At 40.4% G+C, this 25,545-nt stretch overlaps 1 protein-coding gene across 1 annotated transcript in view; it reads left to right on the forward strand.

Moving 5' to 3' along the window:
- The first annotated feature begins 1,820 nt into the window (after positions 1-1,820).
- The window catches only part of LYST (lysosomal trafficking regulator), a 77,556-nt gene continuing 53,831 nt past the window's right edge, over positions 1,821-25,545 (forward strand). Inside the window, exons 1-7 of the mRNA XM_038130956.1 lie at positions 1,821-1,950; positions 15,217-15,301; positions 16,503-16,701; positions 17,595-17,685; positions 19,685-21,761; positions 23,383-24,415; positions 25,333-25,494. Of these exons, the coding sequence (XP_037986884.1) occupies positions 16,510-16,701; positions 17,595-17,685; positions 19,685-21,761; positions 23,383-24,415; positions 25,333-25,494 (3,555 nt within the window). The 5' untranslated portion in view covers positions 1,821-1,950; positions 15,217-15,301; positions 16,503-16,509. The remainder of the gene's footprint in view (positions 1,951-15,216; positions 15,302-16,502; positions 16,702-17,594; positions 17,686-19,684; positions 21,762-23,382; positions 24,416-25,332; positions 25,495-25,545) is intronic.

The raw sequence follows: 25,545 nt of genomic DNA on the forward strand, positions 1-25,545 counted from the left end.
GGGCAAGGACTTCCTGAGCCTGGGTTTGGGAATCTTGGCTCACTTTCCTCTCCTGTAGCTGCAGTGCCAGATGGGATGGGCTGGACTGAATCCTACCATGTTCTCCAGGAGTTTAAAATAAACTGGCTTAAAAGTAGGATTTAGTCTGCCTGAATTAGCAAGTCCGGGACATCGCTTGAACCACTTTTCCTTTAAGTTCTCTGTGGCCACTGAAGAGGCTTGGGTGCCTTTGAAAGCCACTTATCTCTCTGAGCTCATCAAGGGTGGGTACCTAAGCAGGGACATGGGGTGTCACTGGGGCTCCCACACCTGCAGCTCTGTGACTCTGCTGTGTAACCTTGCTTAGCAGCAAAGCAGCATCAGGCTCCTCTCCCTTCCTTCCTGTTCTAATGGAATACTGGTGGCGCTTGCCTAGGACTGCTTTTTTTGAGGGATTTCAGCAATTTTTGAGTGCAGAAGTGTTGCCTAGGTGCCTAATTCCCAGAGACAGGCACAGTTTTGGGGTCTGCACAGCTGGTCCTTGCAGGGAAGTCGCTGTCTTGGCTTGGAATAGAGATTTGTTTAGCTCAGTACCCATCTGACAGGGATAGCTTGCTCTCTGTCAATAAGGTGAGCACAAACATGGACAACAGCCAAAAGCAGGTGCCAAGGGAGAAAAAGATTAAGGGTGGCCATAAGTAGATGCCATGGGAAAAAGTATAGGCGTACAGGCAGATTGAAGTTTATGTTTGCAAGACTTAACTGCTGTTACCTCGTGTGTATCTTAACTTACTTTGGCAGGTGGGTCCTGGGATCCTGCTGTTTGAAGCATTCCCAAGATCTGTCTCTGTCCATCCATGTAATCCTTGCAGGCAGCCTGGCTTAAGTTTTACAAAGCCAATATGACACCAAGGTAGCCAGCAGGCCCCGGGATGATAAGCAAAATGCAATTACACAGTCCTCACCAGAAAAGGCAGCAAAGGTCAGGGAGTAGGCGGCCAATGCACCAGGGATGCATAAGGATGTGAGAAGGATACACTTGCTCGCCCTCTGTGTGTACATTTTTTGTGATTTCAAGAATCAAGATGGTGATGCCAAACCTGGGCATGCATGAATATATGAAGCATATTCTTATTAACATTGCCTGTACCGAAATTGCTCTCACTTTCATAAAATTACAGAGTGCCCTGGCCGTGCAAGGTGAATTCCTGAAGCAGGCGAGAACAGCGACACGCAGTCAAGGCGCACTATTTATTTATTTGCCTACGCGAACCTGTTCGGTCAGGGAGTTGATGGAACAGCATTCAGGGCAACCGTTTCTTCTGGGCATTGCAGCCAAGTGTCAGAGCCCAGCTCCGCAGCCGTAAACCTGCTCCAAGAATTTACTCTGAGCAAACACCGAAACAGAGCGCAAACCCTCCGGAGCCCTTCGTGAGCCCGCTCTGCGCTGCAGTGACAGCGGCTCGCAGCAGCCCGGCAGCGCCAGACGCCAGCGGGCGGATGGCCACGGATACGTGACACGCATGTTAAGGGCGTTTTTAATGTTGACGTTAAAGCCGGGCAGGCTGGTGGCGGTGGTGGCGGTGGAGTGAACCGGATTAGGGGGGACCTCCTGCCCGTTGGGCTCCCCAGCAGGAGCTGCAGGCCGGCCGGCTGCCCGTGTGGCAGTCGCCGGGCGCTGGCACGGCGCGGCCACAGGAGCAGGGGGAGCGGGCAGTCCCAGGCTCGCCGCGGCACTTCCCGGGGCGCCCTTGCACCGCCGGCCCGGCCGGCCCGGCGGAGGCGCGGCGGCGGGCGCGGGGCGGGCGGGAGGCGCGGGGCGGGGCGGGCGCTGTGTTGCCGGGGAGACGGGGGCGGGCGGCGCGGCGGGGCCGAGCAGGAACCTCCCGCCATGGGCTGCCGGGACGCTGTCAGCGGGATAAGAGCGGAGCGGGGGGCCGGGCGCGTCGGCTCTGGCGGGGAGAGGAGCGGGTAAGGGTAGCACGGGCACCGCCACCGCGGGGGGCTCGCCTGGCGGCACGGGGCCGTGGGAGGGCTCAGCACAGGCCCTGCCCGCGGGGTTCGGCGGGCCGAGGCCGGCAGCCGCGGCGCCGGGGCGGGCTGTCAGTGGCGCTGCCGCCGCCGTCGCCTGGAGATGCCGCTGGCGGCTCGGGGCAGCCCGGCGGCGGCGGCAGTAGTAGGCGGAAGGAGCCGCCGGAGGTGGCGCGGGCGGGGCCCGGCCCGCCCCGGGACTCCCGGGCAGCGGCGGCCGCCGGCGGGAGGGGCGCCGCGGGCTCGGGGCTCGAGCGTTGCCGGGGCCGGCGGCGGGCGCTCGGCGGCGCAGAGCGGTCCCTGCTGACGTGAGGCCTCGGCCTTTGCCGAAAGGCGACGTTAATAGCCCATGTGCGTGTCCAGACGGTGCGTGCGGGTTCTCCTCCGCCCCCTCCCGTGTTACCGGGATGCTGTGCGGGTGACCGAGCACTGGAACAGATTGCCCAGAGAGGTTGTGCAGTCTCGCTCACTGGAGATGTTCAGGAACCGTCTGGACTCAGTCCTGTCCCATGTGCTCTAGGATGACCCTGCGTGAGCAGGGAGCTTGGAGCAGATGCCGCACTGTGGGCAGTGGTCCCTTCCAGTCCGACCCGTTCCGTGTGCGCTGCCTGCGGTGGGCAGCGCTGTGCGAGGTGTTGGCGCAAAGCGCGAACACAAAGCCTGTGCTGTCAGCGAGGCGTTTGTGGCAGATAAGGATTGAAGAAAAGCAAGTGAGGGCTATGCACGGAAACGCGATAACGCTGGCGGACGTGGAACAGTACAGGAGTTGTAGCGTTTCAGCACCTGAACTGCCCTTCTTCAAAAACATGCGTCAAAATGGGTGGACACAGGCACGATGGAAACTCTTCTGCATGTTCGTTAGCTGTGGGGAGGATATTCAAAGATGCTTCTCCAAAGAAGCAAAAACAGAAAAGCAAAAATCTAAGAGTTGGATATTGCTTGATATCCCCAGAGGAACTAAAGAAGTATGTTTTACTAACAGCTGCAGTGAAGGGAGAAGGCAGGAAAAGCAAGTGCATCACTGGAAGTGAAAATAAAACTTCTTGTATAAGACAAAGCAGAGCAATTGAAGAAATTCAGAAAGAAGATCAGATGACTGAATGTCATGGCCTAGGAGCTGGAAAAGCATCTCATGTGGTTATAAGTGGGACTGGCTAAAGAAGAAAATCTGGATGGCAGACTTTTTTCTTCTTTTTTTCCTTCTTGCTTGTAGTGCCATGTTAATCAGTAAGACTTCATTATGCAGGTCTGCAGGGAAGTTGGAGCTAGTGACACAGGCTTGTGTACTGTTGGGTGATGGGATAACTATCTGTTTTGGTCATATGTATCATAATCTCGTGCCCAGTAGTAGAAAAGAAGTGTCTGGAACATTTAACCTTTCCTGAAGGGAGGATCAGATTTTGCTTGCTTGGAGAAGAGACCATGCCTGCATAGAGCTTTTATTATAATGGAGCTATAGTGTGATAAGAACTTGGGAAAATATTCTTGAGTCTCCTTTTTGCCTGTATTGTAGGCTCCCAGACCAGCAGTGCAAAGGAGAAAGCATCTTGTCACGTGCTTTAGAAAATTTGTTCTTTACTGGCTCTGAGCGTTTCTGGTGGATGTTTTGAATAGAGTGAATAAAAATATTGTTTTCATGTGTAATCATAGATAAGGAAAAAAAAAACCCATCTTCTTCCTAGGGGGTTTTAATTTAATTGTTCCTACTTGTTGTCCTTTGGACAGAGACTGTTGCAAGCTAAAAGCATATAGTTTTCAATGCTTTACTTCTAAAATCAAAGCCAGTTGCCAAAGGAAGTCAGTTGTCACATGGTTTATAAGAGTGTATGCAGTTTTCTTAAGAGGAGCTTTTTTGATGTCACTCACTTCCTGCCTTCCCTTTCTCCTTGCCCTGTGAATTTTTTTTAACCATACTCAAAGAGTGCTTTCCGTCAAAAATATTTGATTGTAAGAAGTTGTTCTGTAAGGTTAATAACCATTTAATTAAGATTCTCCTTTGATGCTTCTTTTGCTTTCTCTTTTCTTGTAATCCCTGGTAGGTTTTTCATGTGTCACCACATCAGTTGTTAATGCAGCTTAAGATAGTACGGAAAGAGTCTGTGAGTACTTTGGACAATAGTATAGGATATGTTGGAAGGTTAGACACTGGATATGTAAACACTGGAAAAGAGAAACTACATTCTTAACACTTACTGAAATAAGTCTCTGTTTTCACATCGTTTTCTTTGCAGTCAAGCTCAAAGAGCATAAGCAAATACTGTGATTCTATGCACAAGCACTTCAGGAAGCTCAGCTCTATATTTCTCCTGTCAGTGATTTCTGTAACAGACGATGGTGCTTCCTTATTAGCATGAAATTGTACACCCTTACAGCTGGTCATTTAATATTTCCTTCGTATTTGCAGAGTTTTGTCACTGCCATGGTGGTCTCTCTTCAAATAAGAGAATATTGCCCATGGAGGAAATCTGAAGCAAAACTAGTTTTGATACTTGTCTTTTAAGGGCAGAAAAGAGCAGAGGGAATGTGGCGTGAAATGATTATTGTGTAAGAGGATTCTGCTGCACCTGGAAGTGCTGTCCAGAACACACCTGCTTGGCCTCAGTGGGTGAATTTCATTTCTTTTCAGTGAACAGCTGTCATTGACAAGACCACACTAATACCTGTTTTATTCCTTTCTGAGGAGTTGTCAGGCTCTGTTGGCTTCCTTAGCTATGAACTGTAGTAGCTATTGCATGAGATGTCACTACTGCATCTTTTTTGCTATGTTTGTTGGAAAATTGGATTATATTGTTAGAAAAGGATTGTAATGTGCAGTGGAGGGAGGCCTTTATGTATATATGCCTGGGTTATTTTGTGTTTTGCTTTCTTTTCCAGTTCAGAGATGGTTGTGAGACTATCAGGTTCTTTGGCAAATTATTGCTTGCTGAAGGTTCATGGGCCTTTAGATAGTATTAGCTGGTGTCATTGCAGCTGTTGGTTCCTGTGACAGCTCTGATCTGAGGATGGTACGCCTGGGACAAGATCAGGTAGAAGAGACTTGAGGTTCCTTCTGTTGTGTGATTTGGACTGGTTTGTCTGAGCTTGCTAAGCTGATTGAGCAGCTTGTTACTGCTGAAGGAGGAAATCTCCCTCCTGCAGCCTTCCCTTCACTGACAGTGACAACTGCCTGATCCCTCAATATGGCAATTCTACAACAACAAATCCAGCTGAAAAAGCTAGTTTTCTGCAAGGCTGTTGGGGTGGGCCACATCAAGAAGGAACTGGATGAGTGCAGTGCTGGAGATAAGAGGAAGAGCGGAGTTGCTGGGGAAGAACAGAAACACCTTTTTGCTAGTCATGTGTTTTCAGGTGGGCTGAGCTGTCTTGTATAACTCTACCCTAGCTGTATTTTGGGAGATGGGGGCTTTTACTGAGGTTTAACAGTGTTTTGATTCAGCTGTCATGGTCTGTTGAGAAGAACTAATAAAGCAGCATGGTATGCACCAGATCAGGTTTTCTTTTCCTCTGTTTACATTCAGGACTTGCGTTTGATCATGGCTCTCAGGGACTTGGAAATTAGTGCAAGGTGAAGTCTTGCTTCCAGATGGAGCACTCTGTACAGAAGTGATACTGGAATGTGTGATGGGAAAGGAAAAGGCTATGTGTAGTCTTGAGTTTTTCCTTGCTGTAAGCTATTAGCTCTTTGATTCATGTTTGTAGCCTGGGGTCTGATTAAAATCTCTTTTTCTGGGAAGTCAGGTTTTTTGGACTTTATTTAAGTCAATTATTTAAGTAGAAGTGTGAATCTTCTCAGTGTGATTTTTCAGTATCTATGTTGTGTGAAGATACAGATTAAATCTGATGCTGAGTAAGAGAGCAAGATGGAAAAAAAGCCCTGTGAAATTCCTTAGCTTATGTATGTTGAAGAAGGGATAGATATGTAAAACTGTCATCCATGTGATGGTGAAATCCTGGAATAGTGCTGTATCTTGGTGCCTGTACCTGCTGGAACTTCCATTGTGTCTTTGTTTTGGATATTTCTCTGAAGTTCCTCTAGCTTTTTTTTTTTTTTTTTTTTTTAGTCACTACTGCACATTTAATCTTCCTTCATATTCTGTACCTCATGGATTTTGTGATTTTGGTGTGTTACAAAGGAGTCAGGGCATCTGTTCTTCTGCTTCTCTGTCTTCTGTTTATTAGTCAGCTTCTCCCCCATAATAAGTCCCTACTGCCTGCTCTTACTGTGGGGTGGGGTTTTGCAGTGCCCATGCTATGGGAAGCACTGAAGGGGTTGTCTTCTGCCCTTCTCAGCTTGTGTAGCTTCCTGCAGGCATCTGGGGCTTGCCCTGTGACACTTGTGTTTGTATGGGGTTGTTGAGCCATGTGGTGCAGAGCCACTGTGGGAATTACTCTCACTTACATTATGGAAGAGCTTTTCTGCACTTCCTGGATAATTTAAAAGGTGGGAAGTGGAAGGCAAGTCATGAATAGTGGTTTATGAAAAATGGTGGCAGACTCGTGCCTGTTAGACTGTGTCTCTCAGATGCTTGCTCAACCACTCTGACAATCTCAGCTAATTCTCATGTTTATGAATTCTTTGCTCTTTTTTCCTGCACTTGAAAGTTGAGCTCCTCGGCTTCAGTTAGAAGTTATCACCATGCTCCATGGAGAAGTATGGGAGCATGAAGTACTAACTGTGAGGTGGGAGGAGGGAGTTTCTGATTTTTTCAGCTTTTTGACAGTAGAGAAAAAACTTTGTTCTCCCAAGAGAAAATTGGAAAAATGAAATATCAGGAGGAATTACTGTCAAGAACTGCCAAATGCAAGGGTTTGTTGAAAGTGTTAAAACTGATGTTAACGTCTGTGCAGTTTTATTTCAGCAAACACTTGACATCATCTATTCCTCTGTAGCATTGCGGAGGCAATTACCAAAGATTGATGTTCTTTGGGGGAATAAATGACAAAAAGTATGTAACTAGATCTGTTAACTTCAGTAAGCTACTGATTTGATAGACCTTGGTGTATTAACTGAAAGGTGGAGAATGAGTAATGGAAACAGCAATCTGAAGAGGTGAATAGCTCTCAATGCCTTAATTCTGGAAAAATGTGAATTAGTAAGGAAAATATTTAAGATTTAGAGCAAGAAATGTTCCTGATAGTTTATAATTCTGTTGCAGGACCTGATAAAAATCCAGCACTATAATAATTGTTACAAGATTTCGAAAGCTGATCTCTGTCCAGTTTTGATTCACCAGTTTAAACAGACACTAAAATAGTCTTAAAATTAACCAAAGAAGTGCTAGTCTTTCTGTTGGAAGGCTAGAGAGTTTAATAATCCTAGTTTCCATGAACTGAGATCAAGCATGATTTGCTTGATAAACAAATGCTTGAGAAAACATAGCAAAATCCCTCCAATGTGAAACTGTGCTACATGATTATTATCAGTTTTCTTTGTATTACTTGCATCTTTCAATGATAGGGGGAGATTTGAGCCAGTGAGGAATGTGTAGTTTCATTTTTATTTGCATGTTTCAATTAGGGAAAGATCAAAGGAAAGCAGAAAACTTCCTTCATGTGTCTGAATATCTAGAGGAAATGCTGGGGGGGATGTGTGGGTGTATTTTTCACTCCAGAAGGTACTCCTAATTACTCTACAACTATTTTTAGAAGCCTAAATTACATCAGTTACAAAGCCAATTTGATTACTGGAGTCCCGCTAAGTCCTTAGCATTTGCAGCAAAAATTATCATATGATGTTTGCTTACTTAAAATGCTGCTTGGCTACATATGCACCTTCATCTGGCATACTTCTTGCATCTCAGCAGTGTAAAATCTTTCTTTGGTGTATTCATGAGTGATACACATTTATAATTGGGAACTTCCTAGTTGGGCACTATTGTTTTCTTTGCATTGTGGATGGATTAAAGGTTTACTCTGGTGATTCAGCATTTTGTTAAATGTTTGCTTATCTAGTATTAGGTATATTGAGAAATGTCATATTTTGGTCATTATTATATGTAGTAAAGTGTAATTATTAATTATATTTTTTCTGTTGGAATCTGTACTCCTTGACTAATTAGGAATGCTGTTTAAACTTCAAAAATAAGTTAAAAATCCTAGCTGTTCCTTATTTGCATTCCCATTGGAGAAAAGCTGTGTAAAGTGAGATGATGTGAATCATTTTGCCTGTAGTGAGTCATTTGCCTGTAGTTATCTGGAATGTTGACTGGGTCGTCTGAGTCCAGTTCAGTGCAAGAGGGGTGCTGAAACAAATGCCTCTTTCCTGTAAAGCCTGGAAGAAAGACAGGGTCTGCTTCCCTAACACCTCCAAAGCTGTTTTCACTTTGTAAAGAAGCTGGCATACTGACCTTAACAGGAATAGCAGTATATGTCGCTCTCAGATATTTGGGTAACTTTTTAAATTGCCACTTTTAGAAGTGTTTACCTGCTGTTTTGTCTGCATCTGACGGCTAATAGAAAATACCAACTTCTCTGATCAATTTTAAAGCTTCAGAAGGGGAATTAGTCTTCAGCCCTAAGTGGCTTAAAAAAAAAACCAACTCTGATAATTGATCTCCTCTTATTTAATTGTTCTTAGTGGGTACTTTAGTCACAATGTCAAAATTTATCTTAAGCACTTTGTAATTTTAATCCTCACACTACTAAGCTTTCATTTAGGCTGGCCTTTGCTCAGTCATATTGCTTCAACAAGAGTGCCTCAAGCACTCAAGATTGCTCAAATCTTTACATCTTCTCTTTCTCCAAGTATTGGTACAATCAAAGTGTATAATCTTATAAGTTACAAAAAGTTTTGTATGATCCTCTAGATCACGACTCGAGCATACATTTGTTGTTTGAAATGCAGGGTGGTCTGCATTGTAGTGTTGCCTCAGCTACAGTCACAGAGGCCACACTATCTCCAGTACTGTGGATTGATGTAAGAGCATATCACAAAGTCTGCGTGGTCATGCAGGGCTGGTTTTTGTGAGCTCAGTACTGGAGACAGTAGCACTGAACTTCTGACTTACCTCCTGTAGTAGACTGCTGCTTTCCTTTCAGTTTGAGGAGTCTATGGAAGTCAGTCTTGATCTTTAGATTTAGTTGTTGCTGTGCAGCCATGACTGTTGAGGCTTGCTTGTAGTCTGGTCTGCAGTTAAAGTATCAAACCTAAAGTATGGAAGAAGGTATTTCGAAGTATTACTTGTATATATAAAAACTTGTTAGCAAAAAAAACTTGTTAGGGAAAAACTTGTTAGCACTTTGACTAGCATTCAGAGCAAGGCTCACTTAGGAGCATTGCCTTGCTACTGCCAAATGTTTTACAGATGATCTTCATCATTCATTTTTCTTTTGCAAGAACTTATTGGTCTTTCATAGATTCCACCTTGTGGTGGAATATTTGTCAGTTCCTTCCTTTAGTACCATATGTTTGCAGAGGTGTTGGCCTCTGACACTTTAGATAAGATCTGAAAGAAAACCTGGTCTTCAACCCTGCTAACATTTTCGTGGTATTGGTAGAAGTATTGTATTCTTTAGTCTTTTTTAGCTGATGTCCGTGATAGCAGGTGTATTTTTGGCAGAGTTAGCGCAGCAATGATTATCTTTGAAGGCCCCCAGATTTCCCCATACCTCTTGTAAGGAATCTTACTCTCCATGCCTGTATGCAGTGGCCTGAAATATGAAAATTTTAAATGAACTGGAATGGATTTAATTTGGCTAACAACTATGTTGTAGTTAATGACTTAGGGAAGTATAAGACCACAATCTTAGCATAAACTTGAGTATAGCTTATGTGCAGGGCTAATGTATAACTTGAGTGCAGGTGGTTGTTTGAGAGCCTGTCTTTCATTAGTGTTGTACTTTTTGTCTTGTTAGATGAGTCATCTCTTTTTTGCTTGATTTCAGGCTTGACAGGAATGTATTCACAGGTGTTTCATATTGTTTGATGACTAAATAAAATTCCACATGAAGCTGACAAGCTGTCTCAAAGCACTTGTCTAATATGCAGCTAGCCTGTGGGATTTTTTGCCATTAGTTCTGTCTCAGTGGTATTTCCCCCAGATTCAAAAGGATCAAATTATTGATAATCTGTTAACTTGTAAAGAAATACTGTTCTTTATAACTCAGGGCAGAACATGAGAACCTGCTGAATTTTAGCAATAAAAATGTCCCAAGATGACACTTTGGAAACTGTTGAACACTGCAGGGTTGGGGGGGGGGGGGGGGGGGGGGGGAATGGGTGTATTGTTGTATGTGAACAAGAATAATGTGTACATGTTAGTCTGAGATACCTCTGAGTTATATTTCTATCATTTAGAGCTGGTTTCACCAATAGTTATGCTAGACAAGTATAATTCTTGAAACATTAATGCTGGGGAGAGCAGGCATAAACACAGGTCAGAATATATCACAGGAAGCTGATTAGGTGCTAGCAAATACATTATAGGTTACATTTTGAAAGAATACATTGACCAAATTTTGGAAGTGTAGTCTGAAACAATCTTTGTGTCCAAAGACATTACACATGAGTTTGATTTCAAACTGTCAAAAAGACCTGAGGCCTGAAAATCCATGGGAAATTATAATTTGTGAGTAAGCAAGGGTTTGGCTTTTTCTTTCTTATGTCACTGTGTGGTACACCACAGGTCTGGGTCTTGATGAGATTACAGCTCTGAACTGTTTCTGAGGTGACCTGCCTGCACCTGCTGTAATGCCTCTGTGTATCTCAAAGTGTCTGTAGCCTTGGGTATGTTTGCTGACTTGATTTATAAATATATATATATGACAGGTATTTTGGAAAGCAGCTGGTTTTTTTATTTGAACAAACCTGGCTTATTATTCGTCTAATCTCATTTGGTTTTTTCCCTTGGCATTTCTATTCTACATGGGGAATGGCTGGTTTAGCCATCATGTCAGTGTTCCCTAACCATACACAATATAGAAATGCATATTTTTATTTTTCTAAGGACTATTTTTCAGTAAGCACAGATAATTCCTTTAAAGCATTTTTAAAATTTAATTCTTAAAAGATTTTTTTCCCAGTGTAAGATACAATGCTTGCACATCCACAAGAGGTAGAAATTTCCTAATTCTCAGGTTGTATAAGCACTGAGCTTCTTGGATTAAATTTTTAATACCATGGCAGTAGAACACAAGTAAACAACATTCTTATAGAAGGCTTATAATACTTGGAGAAGCAGGACTCTCAAGCTTCAGGTGTTGCAAGACAAACATCCTTCTTAAGTGAGATGGGAGTTAGTACATAAAATGGCAACATTAAGATTATACAGACATAAACACACTTGTGTATTCTGAAGCAATCATTACTCTGATGGTCTCACCATAATTTTGAGGGTTCATTAAAATAATACTTGTTTACTGTCTTGTGTACTTGACACACTTCCCTGCTTGTAGAAAGGACAGTGCATGTGTTATTTATCCAAACATACCAAGCATTCTTGGTTTTCACCTTTTTCTTTGTTTTGGGGGGAGAGACTAGGAATAACTTGTTCAGAAATAATATTGATCTGGTTAATTATGCGTAAGGGTAAAAGCTGGTTACTGAACTCCTTGATGAAATCAAGAACTTGGTCAGAAATAGCACTGTGCCCAAAAAATTGACAGCTACCTGCAGCCTTATAATAAATTCTGTATGTTAAGAAATTGTTTTTCCTGTGCAATGTCATGATTGAAGCAGCACTGCCTTAGTATGTAATAGGTTTTCTGCTTCTGTAACTGCAAATAGTTAATAAATAATAGCAGAGGTCAGAGCAGAAAGTGGTTGAAAATATTAAGCAGGAGGTCTTCTGTGGAGCTGGAGTGTTGCCTGGTATGTCTGTTTTGAGAATGAATCAAACTTAAAAGGTCTTGGGTTTGCTCTTGTTTGCTTATATTTTTGACCGAGTTGTTGGGTGGTTAGCAAATGTTCACCGTGTTTTGTAAGCTATTCTTTTGGCTGATTGCCTGCATCAGTGATGCAAAGCATCAAAGTGTCTCAGGCTTTCTGAGATGCTCTGCTTAAACTGCAAGTTCCTCTTTTCTTTCTGTCTATGTGTTGTTCCTGCTGTGTAACCTATTTTGGCAATGTCAGCTGGGTATTTCTTTCCAGCTTGTGTAAAGTTTTGAATCACACCAAGAGAACAGAAAAGGAAGAATGCTGGCTTCAGTGATGCATTACTTTGAGCCGTCACTTGCATTTTCCCACCACGTGCAGATTTCAAGGCAGCACTATACTTCCCATTTTGTTCCAGGACACACAAGATATGTATCACTCTATTGCATGCTCTCATGCACTTTCTTTTCCTCCCCAGTTTGCACAGAGGATTTCATGCTTAGTCTAATTGTTAGTGATTTTTTTTAACCAGACAATCAAAATTGCTGTCTGCGACTGACAAGCTAAACTTAATTTCTGCAATAACCCTGACAATCTTTGCTACAATAGCAGAAGCCTCTTGTGGAGTGTCTTAGTGTTAATACCATGCTGATGCTCTTCCTTATGTATATGTCCTCTGCTAACAAAAGCTTGAGCTTAAGTTGAAAGTTTAACCCCAGACTAAATCTTATTAAATAATGATAGATCTATAAATGTTGAAATCCTTGAAAAGGTAACAGCCATGCTCTTCAAAGCATAAATGTTAGGTATAGGCAATGAGGCTGGAATAAGCTTTTTCTTCTTGAAATGAATACTGTATGAACTAAATGTAGTGTTTGTTGGCTGGAGGCTACTTGTGCATATATATGTGCATATATATATATATATATATATATATATATATTTGTATATATACTTTATTCTAGAGGATGGGTGAAAAGGCTACAAGGTTTGAACTGGAGGCCAGAAAAAAACTTGATTGCACAATGTCCTATAGAAACCAAGGGCTTTTTCAAAGTATTGGTTTTAATAGTTGCTGAAAAAGCAGCTTCTTTGCAGTCTGTACTTAAAAGGACTTGTAGCCATGCCATGCCTAGTCAATGTTTCTCTCTCACCTGAAACAGAAAACTAGGGAAGGTAAATAAATTAACTTCCTGTAGCTGTATGTTATCTAGTTCTCTTTTACTCCTTCTATAGCTGTTGGGCAACAGTTTCTGAAAGTAATAAACTAGTATTATGGGCTTTTGATTTAGTACTGTATTTTATTGTGATGCTGCTGTTTACTGTCATTCCAGGCCTTTCTGGGCAATGTTGTTGAAAACATAACTGAGGGAAAACTAAACTATAACTCAGTATACTAAACTGAGCTCACTTTAGTATACAGAGTATTAGTTCTGACTCTGTGCTTTTGTTGCATTTTCTTCTTTCCACAAATTCTACTGTTGTTAGAGATAACATCTAATAATTAGCACAATGCAAATTTAGTATGTTAATGATTCAGTATTCAAGATTGCTAAATTGGTCTTAGAGTTCCATCCTTGTAAGGACAATTTTGATATTTTCTTTCAAAGTCCACTGAAGTACAAGACAGTCTTACACTTTAAGATGCTCAGTTGATTAGCAGCTTCATAGAAATGGAAAGAAGTTCAGAAAATACAATTTTCAGGTGCAAGAAATCAATTTCTACCACAACAGTAAATAGGAAATAACTCTCTTGAGAGGTAGGGCAGAAAGGGGCCAGAAGGCAGACATGATGCAGGTTGAATTATGAGCATGATGCAAAAATGGGCATGAAAAGGGCAGAAAAATACCAGATTATTTGCAACTTGCAGGTTTTTTTTCCTTTTATAAATAAATACTATGTAGTAGAGGTGTTTTTTGTGAAATGTGATAGAAAATTGTTAACATCTCATTGGGACTCTGTACAATGTTCTAGGAGGCTTCTTTCTGCTCCCATACAGCTTAGTTAGGTTCTATCATGAACTGCTTCCAAAGATATGTTTGTGCTGTCAGTCTGTTTCAAAGCTTCATTGCAGATGAAGAAATAAGTCCAACTTAGAACTAGCTAGCACTTGTTGAAACAAGTCCTAAAAGAAGTGCCCCATTATCCAGCATGGTATCTGTTTACAATTTTTTTTCTGCACTGTAGAGTCAGAGTATCTTAAATCCTTACCCATCCTATATTAAATTATTGTGCTAAGAATATATGCCTAATGTCTTTTTGTGTTAATGGCAACAAAATCTTACTTTATGTGGCTACTGATATTGGGAATCCACCCTTTTGATAGAATATGGCAATGTGTGTTAAATCCATGTAAGCAGGCAAACAGTGCAGGAAACCTGGAGACTGAAGCTTCAGCTGCAAAGACACAAAAACATGGACAGCTTATCTCTACGTATGTGACTCTGGTGCAACTGCAGAACCACTAGCTGCTTAAACTGTTCTATTTCAATAAATTTTGACAATTAGCTGAATGTGTAAGTTAGTTTTTTGTGAGGCTGTGGATGAAACATTTCCTAGTGATCAAAGGGAGGCCAATTATTAGGTGTTTGACTGGGTAACCTATAGTGTTTGTCACTTTCCTTAAGGAAGTCTGTCATGTAATGTTCGTGCTCATCATAACTTTAAGCTGAAGTTTTTATTTACTTGCCATCTGAGAATACTACACCAATTTAGTGTTTTTCTTTCTTTTTTTTCCTGTACCCATCTGTTGTGTTTTGTTTTTTTTCCTCACAGTTAACTGTGGATGTAATAAATGTATTTTGAGTGCTCACCTAGAGACCTTCAGTAGTTTAATGTTTTTGAGGCTTTTCTTTGTTGCTACCCTTTGCATTCCCAGTGATAAATTTCCAATTGGTGAGTTTCCCACTGACAAATTTTCAATTTTTATTAACTAGATCTTTGCCAGTGCTTAGTGTAATAGAGAATTGGTATTCTGTCAGGACAGATTTAAGATGCATTTATGTCAACACCTGACTGCATCATTCAGTTCCCCTTCTGTCCCTCACTTGTACCTGGAGCTGCAAGTTCTTCAAATATTATATATGCAGGTAGTGATCACTAAAACCTCATACTGTTTCTAGAGGGGGTTATTTAAACTTGTGTACCTAGCTCATTTTGCATTTTGCAAACTGATGGATTTTATTATGTTAACTTATCTCATGTATGCCAGTTATTTTTTTCTGTAGTAGGATTTCAGTTGTGCACCATCTTAAACTCAAAGTGAAAACTGGGGCTTTAAAGCTCAAAAAAAAAAAAAAACCCTCAAGGACTCTTCCTAAATTTCAAATGGCTGTAATAAAATAACTTCTAAAAAATCATATTAACCATGATATTTTTCTGTTTTTAAAAACAGGTGAACCAAGAGTGATATTTCCAGAACATATTTGCTTGTTCTTCCAGATAGGAGATAAATGTGTTAAGCTGGCAAAGTGATTCTGGTAAGAATTTTTTTGCTAGTTCTATAGTGAATGTCATTATATGTATAAGTGTTTGCAGTTTTGCTACTAGAAGGAGCTTTCTCTACCATTAGTGCAAACAAACTTGTTTTTATTTCCAAGGTCTTATTTTTTACCTAATATTTACATTTTAATCCATCTGTTATGTTTAAATGTTACATTGAAAATTATTTGGTGCTTTTTTTTGTTTGTACATTCTGTGCTTGGATATGATGAAAGTATTTGACTTTTGAAGCTTTTACTGCAGCTGTTTATACAGAAATAGGAGTTAAATGTGCTGTAGCACTCATTAAATGAGGTTTATGTGGATTAAATGATCTTGTTTCCATAGCTGCCATCACTGATTATTGTTTTTGTTTTGCTTTCTGCCTGATCCTCTTGAGAGTTTTCTACAGCTGAGTCTTGCATTTTGTCTTGTTTGAGTTAAATGCTTCTCAATGTACATGAGCTGAGCATCCAAAGCAAAGTTAATCAGTCTGGGAAGCAGAACCAATATTTTTGGTATTTCCTCCTGAGCAATGGCAGCAGAATTCTCTTGAATTAAGCACACACTGGTAGTGACTGCTACCCGCTCAGTTGTGCCAGAAGGAATACACTGTCTGGTTTAGTTGTAAATTTGCAACATTGTACTTTTGCAACTGCCATAATTATCTGAACTTAGTAGTTTTTTTCTTTTCCTCTTGAAACAATCTGCATACTGTTGGAAAACATAACATGGTATTGTTCAAATAAACTATTAAAGAATAGGGTTTCTGTACAATGTTGTGTAAGTGCTATGTGTTTTGCCCTTATGCTTCAAGTCAAATACCTTTTAGTCGCAGACAAATGTTGAAGCTTGCGTAGAGGTTACAAAGAAAAGGTGGAACAATGTCATTAACTTTCCTTTATGCAGTGTGAGGGAATGCTCTGTTGCAGGCTTTTACTTGTTAGATCTATGAAATCAGTGTTTGGGATCCTGAGCTGTTAGCTAAAGTTTCCCTGGAATTCTGTACGTTTATTCTTTTCTTTCCCTTCTACCCTACGTGGGTATTTTGATTCCTTAGTTCAGCAGACACTGTCTTTTGGAGAGGGTGAAATACAGGGAAGAATCTTTCCTGTATCTTTCCCTTCTTCTCCCCGGTCTTTTGTCTATAAGTATGTATTTTTTAATGGAGTTAATTTCTGTCCTTTTCTCTACTTACAGCTCAGACATGAGCAGTGCCAGTAACTCACTGGCACGGGAATTCCTGACTGATGTCAACAGACTGTGCAATGCAGTGGTACAAAGGACAGAAGCCAAGGAGGATGAAGAAGAAGAAACTCATATGGCAGCACTGGGACAATACTTAGTTCAAGGCCGTGGGTTTATTTTGCTTACCACTCTGAACTCAATAATTGATCAGGTAGTAGCTTTTCTTAAGTGGTTATATTTTTTGTATTGGGCTTTGACTGTGTGGATCTGTCTGGCTCACGTTGATTGTTCTTGGTGCTGGTTTTCTTTCCTTTTTGTGGAGAGCGTGTGAGTTATTTGGGAAGACTAGAAATTCAAAAAGATATGTAGTAGTTGCATTCTGTCCTTCAGCAGGAGCAGAAAATGGAAATCTATACAATCATAGACCTGTTTGCCAGCTCATATTTGACTAAGGCATGTGTGAAGCTCAAGTGCAGTAGCTGGGTGGAAAGAGACTTCAGCTGCATGTCCCAGAATCATGTGAAGTGCCAAAATGCTTCAGTGAGCTTTTTGTGTTTGAAAGTTATTGATCTTTAGGACTGCAACCATTTTGATAGTGCTGCAAAGCATTCCATAAAAGAATTGTGTTTGAATTCTGTGCTTTCTACAGTTCTTCCCTGCTCTGAAGTTCTTGGTATGTAAATGTTAGAATCCTAGTAGTAGGAGTGGAGGTTTTTTGGTGGTTATTCTGTGGTTTTGATCTTTTTGCTGTTATATTTTTAGAACAAAGTTTCAAACTTGTCTGGGGCTTCCTGTTGACTTTTTAAAATCACTGTTTTGTGCTTTTGACTTTTCTGGTTTTCTTTTTTGAGTAATTCTTTCTACAAGGGGGATTAGGTGAGCTTTGTATAGAAACAGTTCAGTGGTGTAATAAGTATCTTGGATACTTTCTGACTGGCTCTAGTTAATGATTATAGCACTATTTGTAGTTAGGTCGTTTTTTCAGTGCTTAAAACAGCAGAAAGATATAGGGAACTGAATGCTGAATGGCTTGGTAAAATAAAGAAGGTTAATCTGTGTTTTAAAAGTACAAGATCTTTTATTGTTTTTTTGTTCCTAACATAGGAGCTGACATGTCGAGAAGAACTTCTGACCCTCCTCCTGTCTCTTCTGCCATTGGTGTGGAAAATCCCTGTCCAGGAAGAAAAAGCAATAGGTATGTTTTATCACTTAGAGTATTCAACACCTAAAGGAAGTGATTTGTGTTTTACCACAGAGCAGAGGACTCTGTGCTAAAGAGTAATTCATTGTCGTAATATCCTCTGACATGAAACAAAGATGTGGATTCTGCAGAGAATTTAAATTTTAAAAATGACAAAAAATTGTGCAGAGAAGGTAAAGGCTTTTGGTCAGTGTGAAAGGCAATTCTTTTGTTGTGTAAAAACTGAACAAGAAAATGGCAGTGATCTGAGTCAGATTTTTTTGTTTTGTTTTGGTCTCTTATATTTGTCTGGTGCGTTCTTTTCTCTCCCAGAGGGTAAAACAAAGAGAATGAAGTAAATGAAATTCCCTCCCCTGACTGAGGAAGTTTCTAAGGATTCATACCCAAAACTCTTCCAGGGCTTTTTTTTGCTATTTGCAACTCCTCCAAGTTGAAGGCTTTTGTTCATGTTTGTAGACTTGGATTCTTTAAAGGGTCAGTTTCATAGAGCTTTTATATTATAAGCTTTCCTTCTTGCTCAGATGCATCATTATTTTGTGCTCCTGTAAGCGTGATGGAATTAAAGAAATGTTTTGGTTATTCTGTGACAGCTTAGTGCCTTCTCCAGGGTTTATTTAAAAGACTATTGTTGTAAACAGGTTTTAAGATGTTGTGGTTTATGCACTACATAATGCGCAGCATTTACTTCGACAAATTACTCTCTCTTAGTACTGGGAGAGTAAACATGATGTATCCAGTTGTGCACTAGGTAGTCAGGTTTTTTCTTGGACTGAAGTAAGTTCCCCTGTATTAGGCAGCTTTTTTTTTCTTTCAGTGCAGGTAATATCTTTTTGTTTGATAAAGTACTTCTGATTAATTTCCTGCCTTCAAAGCAGATGATGTTTGTTTCTTAAGTATTGCAGCCATGACTTTTTAAACAGCATGGCACAGTCATACTTGTACATGGAAGCATCTTTTCTTTCAGCTTAATTAATGTTTATAGCTATTATGTGGGCTTCTGGGGCTTTGTGGTGGTGGGGGCTGTTTTTGTGACCTTTTTCTAAATAGTGAATTTATGGGGTAGAGGATACTTGCAGTTGTTTTATGGTAGCTATTTTACTGCCCAAAGCATCCAGTTACAGTTCTGTCACTTCTTAAAAAAATCCATGGGCTTAATCCAAGAACATTCAGAGTTGTTTCTTTCCTTGCTTTTTTGATAGTTTAATTGGAGTTTACTGCTAGAAATGAAGCAGTACTATTTCTGTGTTATTCTTCAAAATGTGCTTGCCCATTGACTCAGATTTAAATTTTATGCTGCATACTTGAAAGTTGGGGTTTTTGTCTTGGCTTTTGTAGGAATATTCAGGACCCTAAACATTATTCCTTTCTGTCTCACTTTTGTCCCTGACTATTTTAGAATCCCAAACTTTTATTTCTGCTGCTTGTATTTGGAATAATTATTGCTGAAGTAAAAAGACTGAGGTCTGTATACTTGAAGATTTGCACTGATAATAAGTAGAGAAATTTATTTTTTCTACTATTACTAGTACACTGGTAATGTCCTCATGCATGCTAAGAGGGCTGTGAGCTAATACACCCAGCTGAGTTGCAAAAAGTGACAGTGTGGCATCAAGTTAAAAAGACCTTTCTTCTTCCCTTTAGTTTCCTTATCAAAAAGTCATTTCGCCTACCTTGACATTTTTTTGAGAATGTTTTTTTGCGAATAGTTGTGCCAACAAAAAGTTTTAGGAAACCTTTTAGCACACTTTTGTTTAACCCTAAATAGAAAATGAAATAATTTCTCTAGGCTTTAAAAATAGCCAGTACAGCCCCTACACATGAGTTGTTGTTGCCTGTTTTATACTGAGAATGTCTAACACAGGTGCATGCAAAACCATGACCTATTAAGATACAAATTTGCTGTGTATTTTAAATCTGGAAGTATTTAACTATAAAATTAGGAAAAATGCTTCACATATTCTAACGTTCCTTTGTTATCTTTCTGTTTCAATAGATTTCAATATACCCTTTACAGTAGACATATGCCTGACCAAAGAGAATAATACAAGTTCTGTGAAATCTACTCAGGAAAAACTAAACTTAGATGGAAGCACTCATTCTTCTCTTCAGACGTCTGTAAAACTCAATCCTCGATCTCGAAAAAGCGGCCGTCACCGCAAAACCACGCACCGCTACTCAGTGCGGGATGCAAGGAGGTCCCAGCTGTCCACTTCAGATTCCGAAGGCAATTCTGATGAAAAGACTGCTGTAATAACAAAACACAGACGCTCCCAGTTACTGCAGCCCTTTTTAACCTCTTCTGTTAGGGACAGCTACCCTGGAGGTAGAAGTGATTGCCAGCCTTCTGAAGTGGTACCAGGTTCTAATACCGATGCCCCTAACCTAGAAGGTTCCAGCAAAGTTGTTCCAGCACATGAGATTTTGAATGAGCCACCTGCAGGAACATCTGAGAGCAACATAAATAACTCTCCTTTTGACTTATGCCGTGTCTTACTGTCTCTTCTCGAGAAAGTGTGCAGATTTGATATTTCTTTAAATCACAGCTCTGCTCTTTCAGCGAGTGTTGTGCCCACATTGACAGAGTTCTTATCAGGATTTGGGGACTCCTGCAATGTAAGTAGTAACACAGAAAATGAAGTCGTTTCTGCAGGGTGGACAGAAGAACCTGTGGCTCTGATCCAAAGGATGCTCTTTCAAACAGTTCTACATCTTATGTCTTTAGATATCAGCAATACAGAAACAATGCCTGACAATTTACGAAGAAATTTAACGGACTTACTTAAAGCAGCATTAAAAATCAGAATTTGCTTGGAAAAGCAACCTGGTCCTTTTGCTCCAGGATACAAGAAAACACTACAGCAGCTGGTTCAGGAGGACTATGTATTTTCTAGGTATCGTCACAGAGCCTTGCTTCTACCTGAGCTTATAGAAGGGGTCTTGCAGATTTTGATCTGCTGCCTACAAAGTGCAGCCTCCAATCCATTCTACTTTAGCCAAGCTATAGATCTGGTTCATGAGTTCATACAGCAGCAGGGGTTTAAACTGTTTGAAGTAACGGTGCTTCAAATGGAATGGCTGTGTATGAAGAATGAGGGAGTACCTGGGGAAGCCTCAGAGCATCTGAAAGCCCTGATCAGCAGCATCATGAAAATAATCAGCACTGTCAAAAAAGTGAAATCGGAGCAGCTCCATCAATCAATGTGTACAAGAAAGCGGCACAGACGATGTGAGTACTCTCACTTCATGAATCACCACAGAGATCTCTCTGGACTCTCTGTATCTGCTTTTAAAAACCAAGCTTCCAAAAATCCTTTTGAAGCTGCTGATGGAGAAGTTGTTTATCCTGAGAGATGCTGTTGCATTGCTGTTTGTGCACACCAGTGTTTGCACTTGTTGCAGAAAGTTTCTTTGAGCAGTACCTGTGCTGAGATTCTCTCAGGTGTACATAATGTAGGAATATGTTGTTGTATGGACCCAAAGTCTGTGATTGTCCCATTGCTTCATGCTTCCAAGTTGCCAATATTAAAAAATTTTCAACAGCACATACTGAACATCCTGAGCAAATTTATATTGGATCAGCTGGGTGGAGCAGAAGTCTCTCCAAAAATTCTACAGGCATCATGCAATATATGTACTGTTGACTGTGATCAGCTCGCTCAGCTGGAAGATGCCTTGCAGGGCAACTCCAGTGATGCCAGTCCCGCATCTAGTTCCTCTTGCAGAGTTCAGGGAATTCTGCCTAGCACTGGATCTGAAGATATGTTGTTGAGATGGCATGCACTGGAGGCTTATCAGGACATCATTTTTGAAGAAGACAAACTACGTGGCACTCAGATCGCAAGCCATATTTGCCACTTAATTCAAAAGGGAAATGTAGTGGTCCAGTGGAAGCTGTATAACTGTATCTATAATCCTGTGCTGCAGAGAGGAGTTGAGCTAGCTTGCCATGCTCAGCAGCGGCTTGGACTAAGTACAGCTGATAAACTCATGTGCAGTTACCATAGCCAGGATTTGCCTTCTGAAGTGCTTCAGGTTTATTTGCAGATGCTCCCTCTGTTGCTAAAATCCAGGTTGGTTGATTTTCTGTTTATTATTGGGAAATGTGCTAATTAGGTACAGAGCTTTGTATATTTGTTACTGATTGGAATGTAAGTTTTATTTGGACTCTAGGTGGTGTTTGGCTATTGCAGGTGGCAACAAGATAAATGCTTGAGTAACAGGATACAAGCCTAGATTCATAAACTATAGGAAGTGAGGCCTCTCTACTCATGAATTATGGTCTTTAACAAGCCAAACTCTGTAGCAACAAATAAAATCTTTGTCCAGTGTGACATTCTCTCTGCCTCCTCATTCTTTGTTCTAAAATTAGTCAGGAATGTTAAACAGATTGATATGTCATTTTTCTGTGGGAATTAGGATACATAGTTCTCTGATCTGTTTCCTTTTTCCTTCTAGAATGGTCACTATAGAAACCACCTTTCAAAAATAAGACTTGATGTTTAGTTTTCCTGTAATAACTGTTTTTTAACTTAAAAAATCCTGTTTGTTAAAACATAGTTTAAGAACAGGAACCAAAACAACCCCAAAACACAAAAAAGGCACAAACATTCTCCCAAGGCATAAAATAGATACTTTTTATTTATTGTTAAATTTATTAAATAATTGTTTAAGAAATATATGGAACTTTTTTCAGAATATGAATGTGTGCTTTTGTCCAGAAAAGATTGATTTTATTTCTCTTGGAGTCCTGAAGTGAATTTAGTGGGTTTATCCAAGACAAAAAGTGACTAGTACTCCAGGTTATGTATAGGGATTATCTAATACTGTTTTAATTTCTAACCTAAACTGTATCAGAAGCTATTAATTTTTGAAAGTGTACTTAGTGGCAAAGAGGCAAGAGAAATAAAGCTTAGATGAAAAGTTAAAAATGTCCTTTTTTTAAACTGGCTTAAAGGTGGGAATAAATAAGTAAATGATCCCTTTGATTCTAGAGTAACTTGATTAGAGTAAATCTGATCCTGTGGGAAGGAGATGGGAGTTAAGTAAGGTGGATATCTACAAGCAAACATAGTATGCTAAAAAACTTACTGATCCTTACCCTAAATTTTGTATGAACTTAATATATTTACTTGGAGAGTAGAAGAAGGGAAAAAGAGACTTGGAAGCAAATATATGGAAAGTTATTTTGATATTGGACATGCTGGCATAACAATTGCACAAAAACTTATGCTTGAAAGGTATTCCTGAATTTATCTGAAATTCATCATCCATGCAACTAGTAGACAGCTAGGAATATGTCATCAAGTTTGTTTGAGAAGGAATCACTGCTTTCAGGTGAAATCACCAAACAGAGAAATAAAGATACTTACTAGCTTCAATTGCCAATAAAAAATTGGGGCAAGGAAATACCACCAAAGAGTAAATGTCATAAATCAAGTTAATTAACCACCTTTAGTGTTTTGAACATCATATAATTTTGTGGTCTGCATTTTAGAGGGAGATATTTCCTATATTAAAACTCAGAAAAAAAGTTGAATTTTCCACTACCAGCTGGACAATGCTGAGTTAGGATCTCAGAGTGCTGCAGACAAGTTCTTCTTTTCTTTAATTTACAGTAATTTATAGCAATTGCTGACTTACTTGATGTTTTGGCTGATTTATGAGGTAACTTTCTTATGCTTTCTTTTGCAGAGTAATTAGAGACTTGTTTCTGAGTTGTAATGGAGTGAATCAAATGATTGAACTAAATTACTTAGATACATTAAGAAGCCATTCTTTGAAGGTGTTAGAGACTTTGATACTCTGCCTTGATGATCAGCAGGAAGACCAAGCAACACCAGAACTGGAAAGCCTAAACAGTGAACAAAAGGAATCTATGTCTGACTTGCCCACTTCTCTTTGTAGCCAGCATGCTGTTTCAGAAGTTCCTCAAAGCCTGAGCAAGTTTTATGCTGGCTTGAAGGAGGCTTACCCAAAAAAGAAAAAGTTTGTCAGCCAAGACATTCATGTCAACACAATAAACCTGTTCCTCTGTGTTGCTTTTTTATGTATAAGTAAAGAAGCAGATGGTGATCTGGATTCAGCTAATGAGTGTGAGGATACATCAGGATATGACAGTACAGCTAGTGAGCCGTTAGGCCACAAATTACCATATCTGTCCCTTGAGAGCCTTGCTTTGCCCTCTCTAGAGCATATTCATAGGGCTGCAGATATTTGGTCCATGTGTCGTTGCATCTATTTGTACAGTTCCGTTTTCCAGAGACAGTTCCATAGACTTGGAGGCTTTGAAGCATGCCAGAGATTACTAATCCTGATAATCCAGAAACTTGCAAAAAATAAGGAAAAGGAGCAAGAAAAGAGGGAGAGAGTATTGAGTGAAAGCAGCAGAAGTTCACGTGGGAGTCCTCGAATTGAGCTTCTCAACAAGGATGACTCTCTTCAGCTGGCTAAAAGCAGAGAGGGGACACAATTGGAGCTTGGTAGCTCTGGCAGTCCTGCTGGTGCTGAGCAGCTGGTGCCTGACTCTGGCTCCTGTGGCAGCCCTGGGAGTATGGAACACGCTTCGGTTACTTCAGTTGCCAATCTTGAAGGGATAAGGACTTCTGCAAGAGAAGAGACTGAGTGGGCACTTCAAGGTATCAGACTTCTAGAAGCTCTGCTGACCATCTGCCTACACAGTGCAAGCACCATGCAGCAGAAGACAGAAGTGGACATGTTTCCCCAGGTACTGTGCAACTTTTCCTAGCTTCCTTTGCTCCTATTTGTTTCATATTATTTTAACAGTAGTTTAGTCAAAAGTTCTTCTAGGGAGGTAAAAACTTCATGCAGTTTTTCTGGTACCATATTTTGTATAGTACTGAAAGTGTACAGCTAAATAATGAGCTTAGTAGTCAGAGTAGTGGTCTGCTTGAGTAGTACTCTTTTCAGAAAGAGTATTCAGTGGAGAATGTGTCTGAAAGGGATGCTGCAGGAAAGCTGTGTTGGCAAGACATGACCATTGTACCTAGTGACTCATGTTGTTTTTTGAGAATGGTTCTGAGCAGAGTGTGGTGCTTGAGAAAGGACTACTGAAGGGCACAGATACTGAAAGGATGCCTGAAAAAATTATTCCTTTAAGTCTTAGAGGTGGAATAATTCAGTATTCCACAAGTTGTTAATTCACAGAAGACACCTGCACTTTAATGTTTTAATTACTATCTTGAATTTTACTTGGCAATTTACTGCAAAGCTGGAGGTATCAAGTGCAGGAAAGAACTGCAAACTGGAGTTCTGTCTTGAACATTCACTTTTTTTGTGATCTTGGACATGTCACACTCTGTTAACTGCTAGTAATGTGTTGTGGTTTGAATGCACACCTGAAACTGTTTCAAAGATGTTTATTTTTGAAACAGTGCTTTCACCTGCAAGTTTTAGATAGCAGCATTTTGCCAGATTTTTTCAGTGTGCGGGTACCAATTAAATCTGTCATGACATATAGGGTGAATCTTTCTTATTTCAAGAGACTGGATAAAATCTGGTGGTTTTAGATGAGAAGTCGTATTAGTGTAGGTAGAAGGAGAAACTCTTAAATGAAAGAGCTAGACTATTTGTTAGCTTGAAATAGTAACACAAATCAAAATGTTTTTCTCCCCCAAAACACAGAGTACCTGTGTGGATGATATCTTACTTGAAATAAGAGAAGAGCTTGCTCAGTCAAAAGTGATAGAAACTGACTTGGCAAAGCCTCTGTTTGATTCGCTGCTTCGTGTTGCATTGGGCACTTTTTCTGCTGATCTGGATCATTCAGAAGAAAAAATTGAAAAGGTATGAAACACCAGCTAAGCAGTCTCATTCTGAATAATGCGATATTTTCTC

This window comes from Motacilla alba, chromosome 3 (genome assembly GCF_015832195.1).
Source record: "Motacilla alba alba isolate MOTALB_02 chromosome 3, Motacilla_alba_V1.0_pri, whole genome shotgun sequence".
NCBI lineage: Eukaryota > Metazoa > Chordata > Aves > Passeriformes > Motacillidae > Motacilla > Motacilla alba.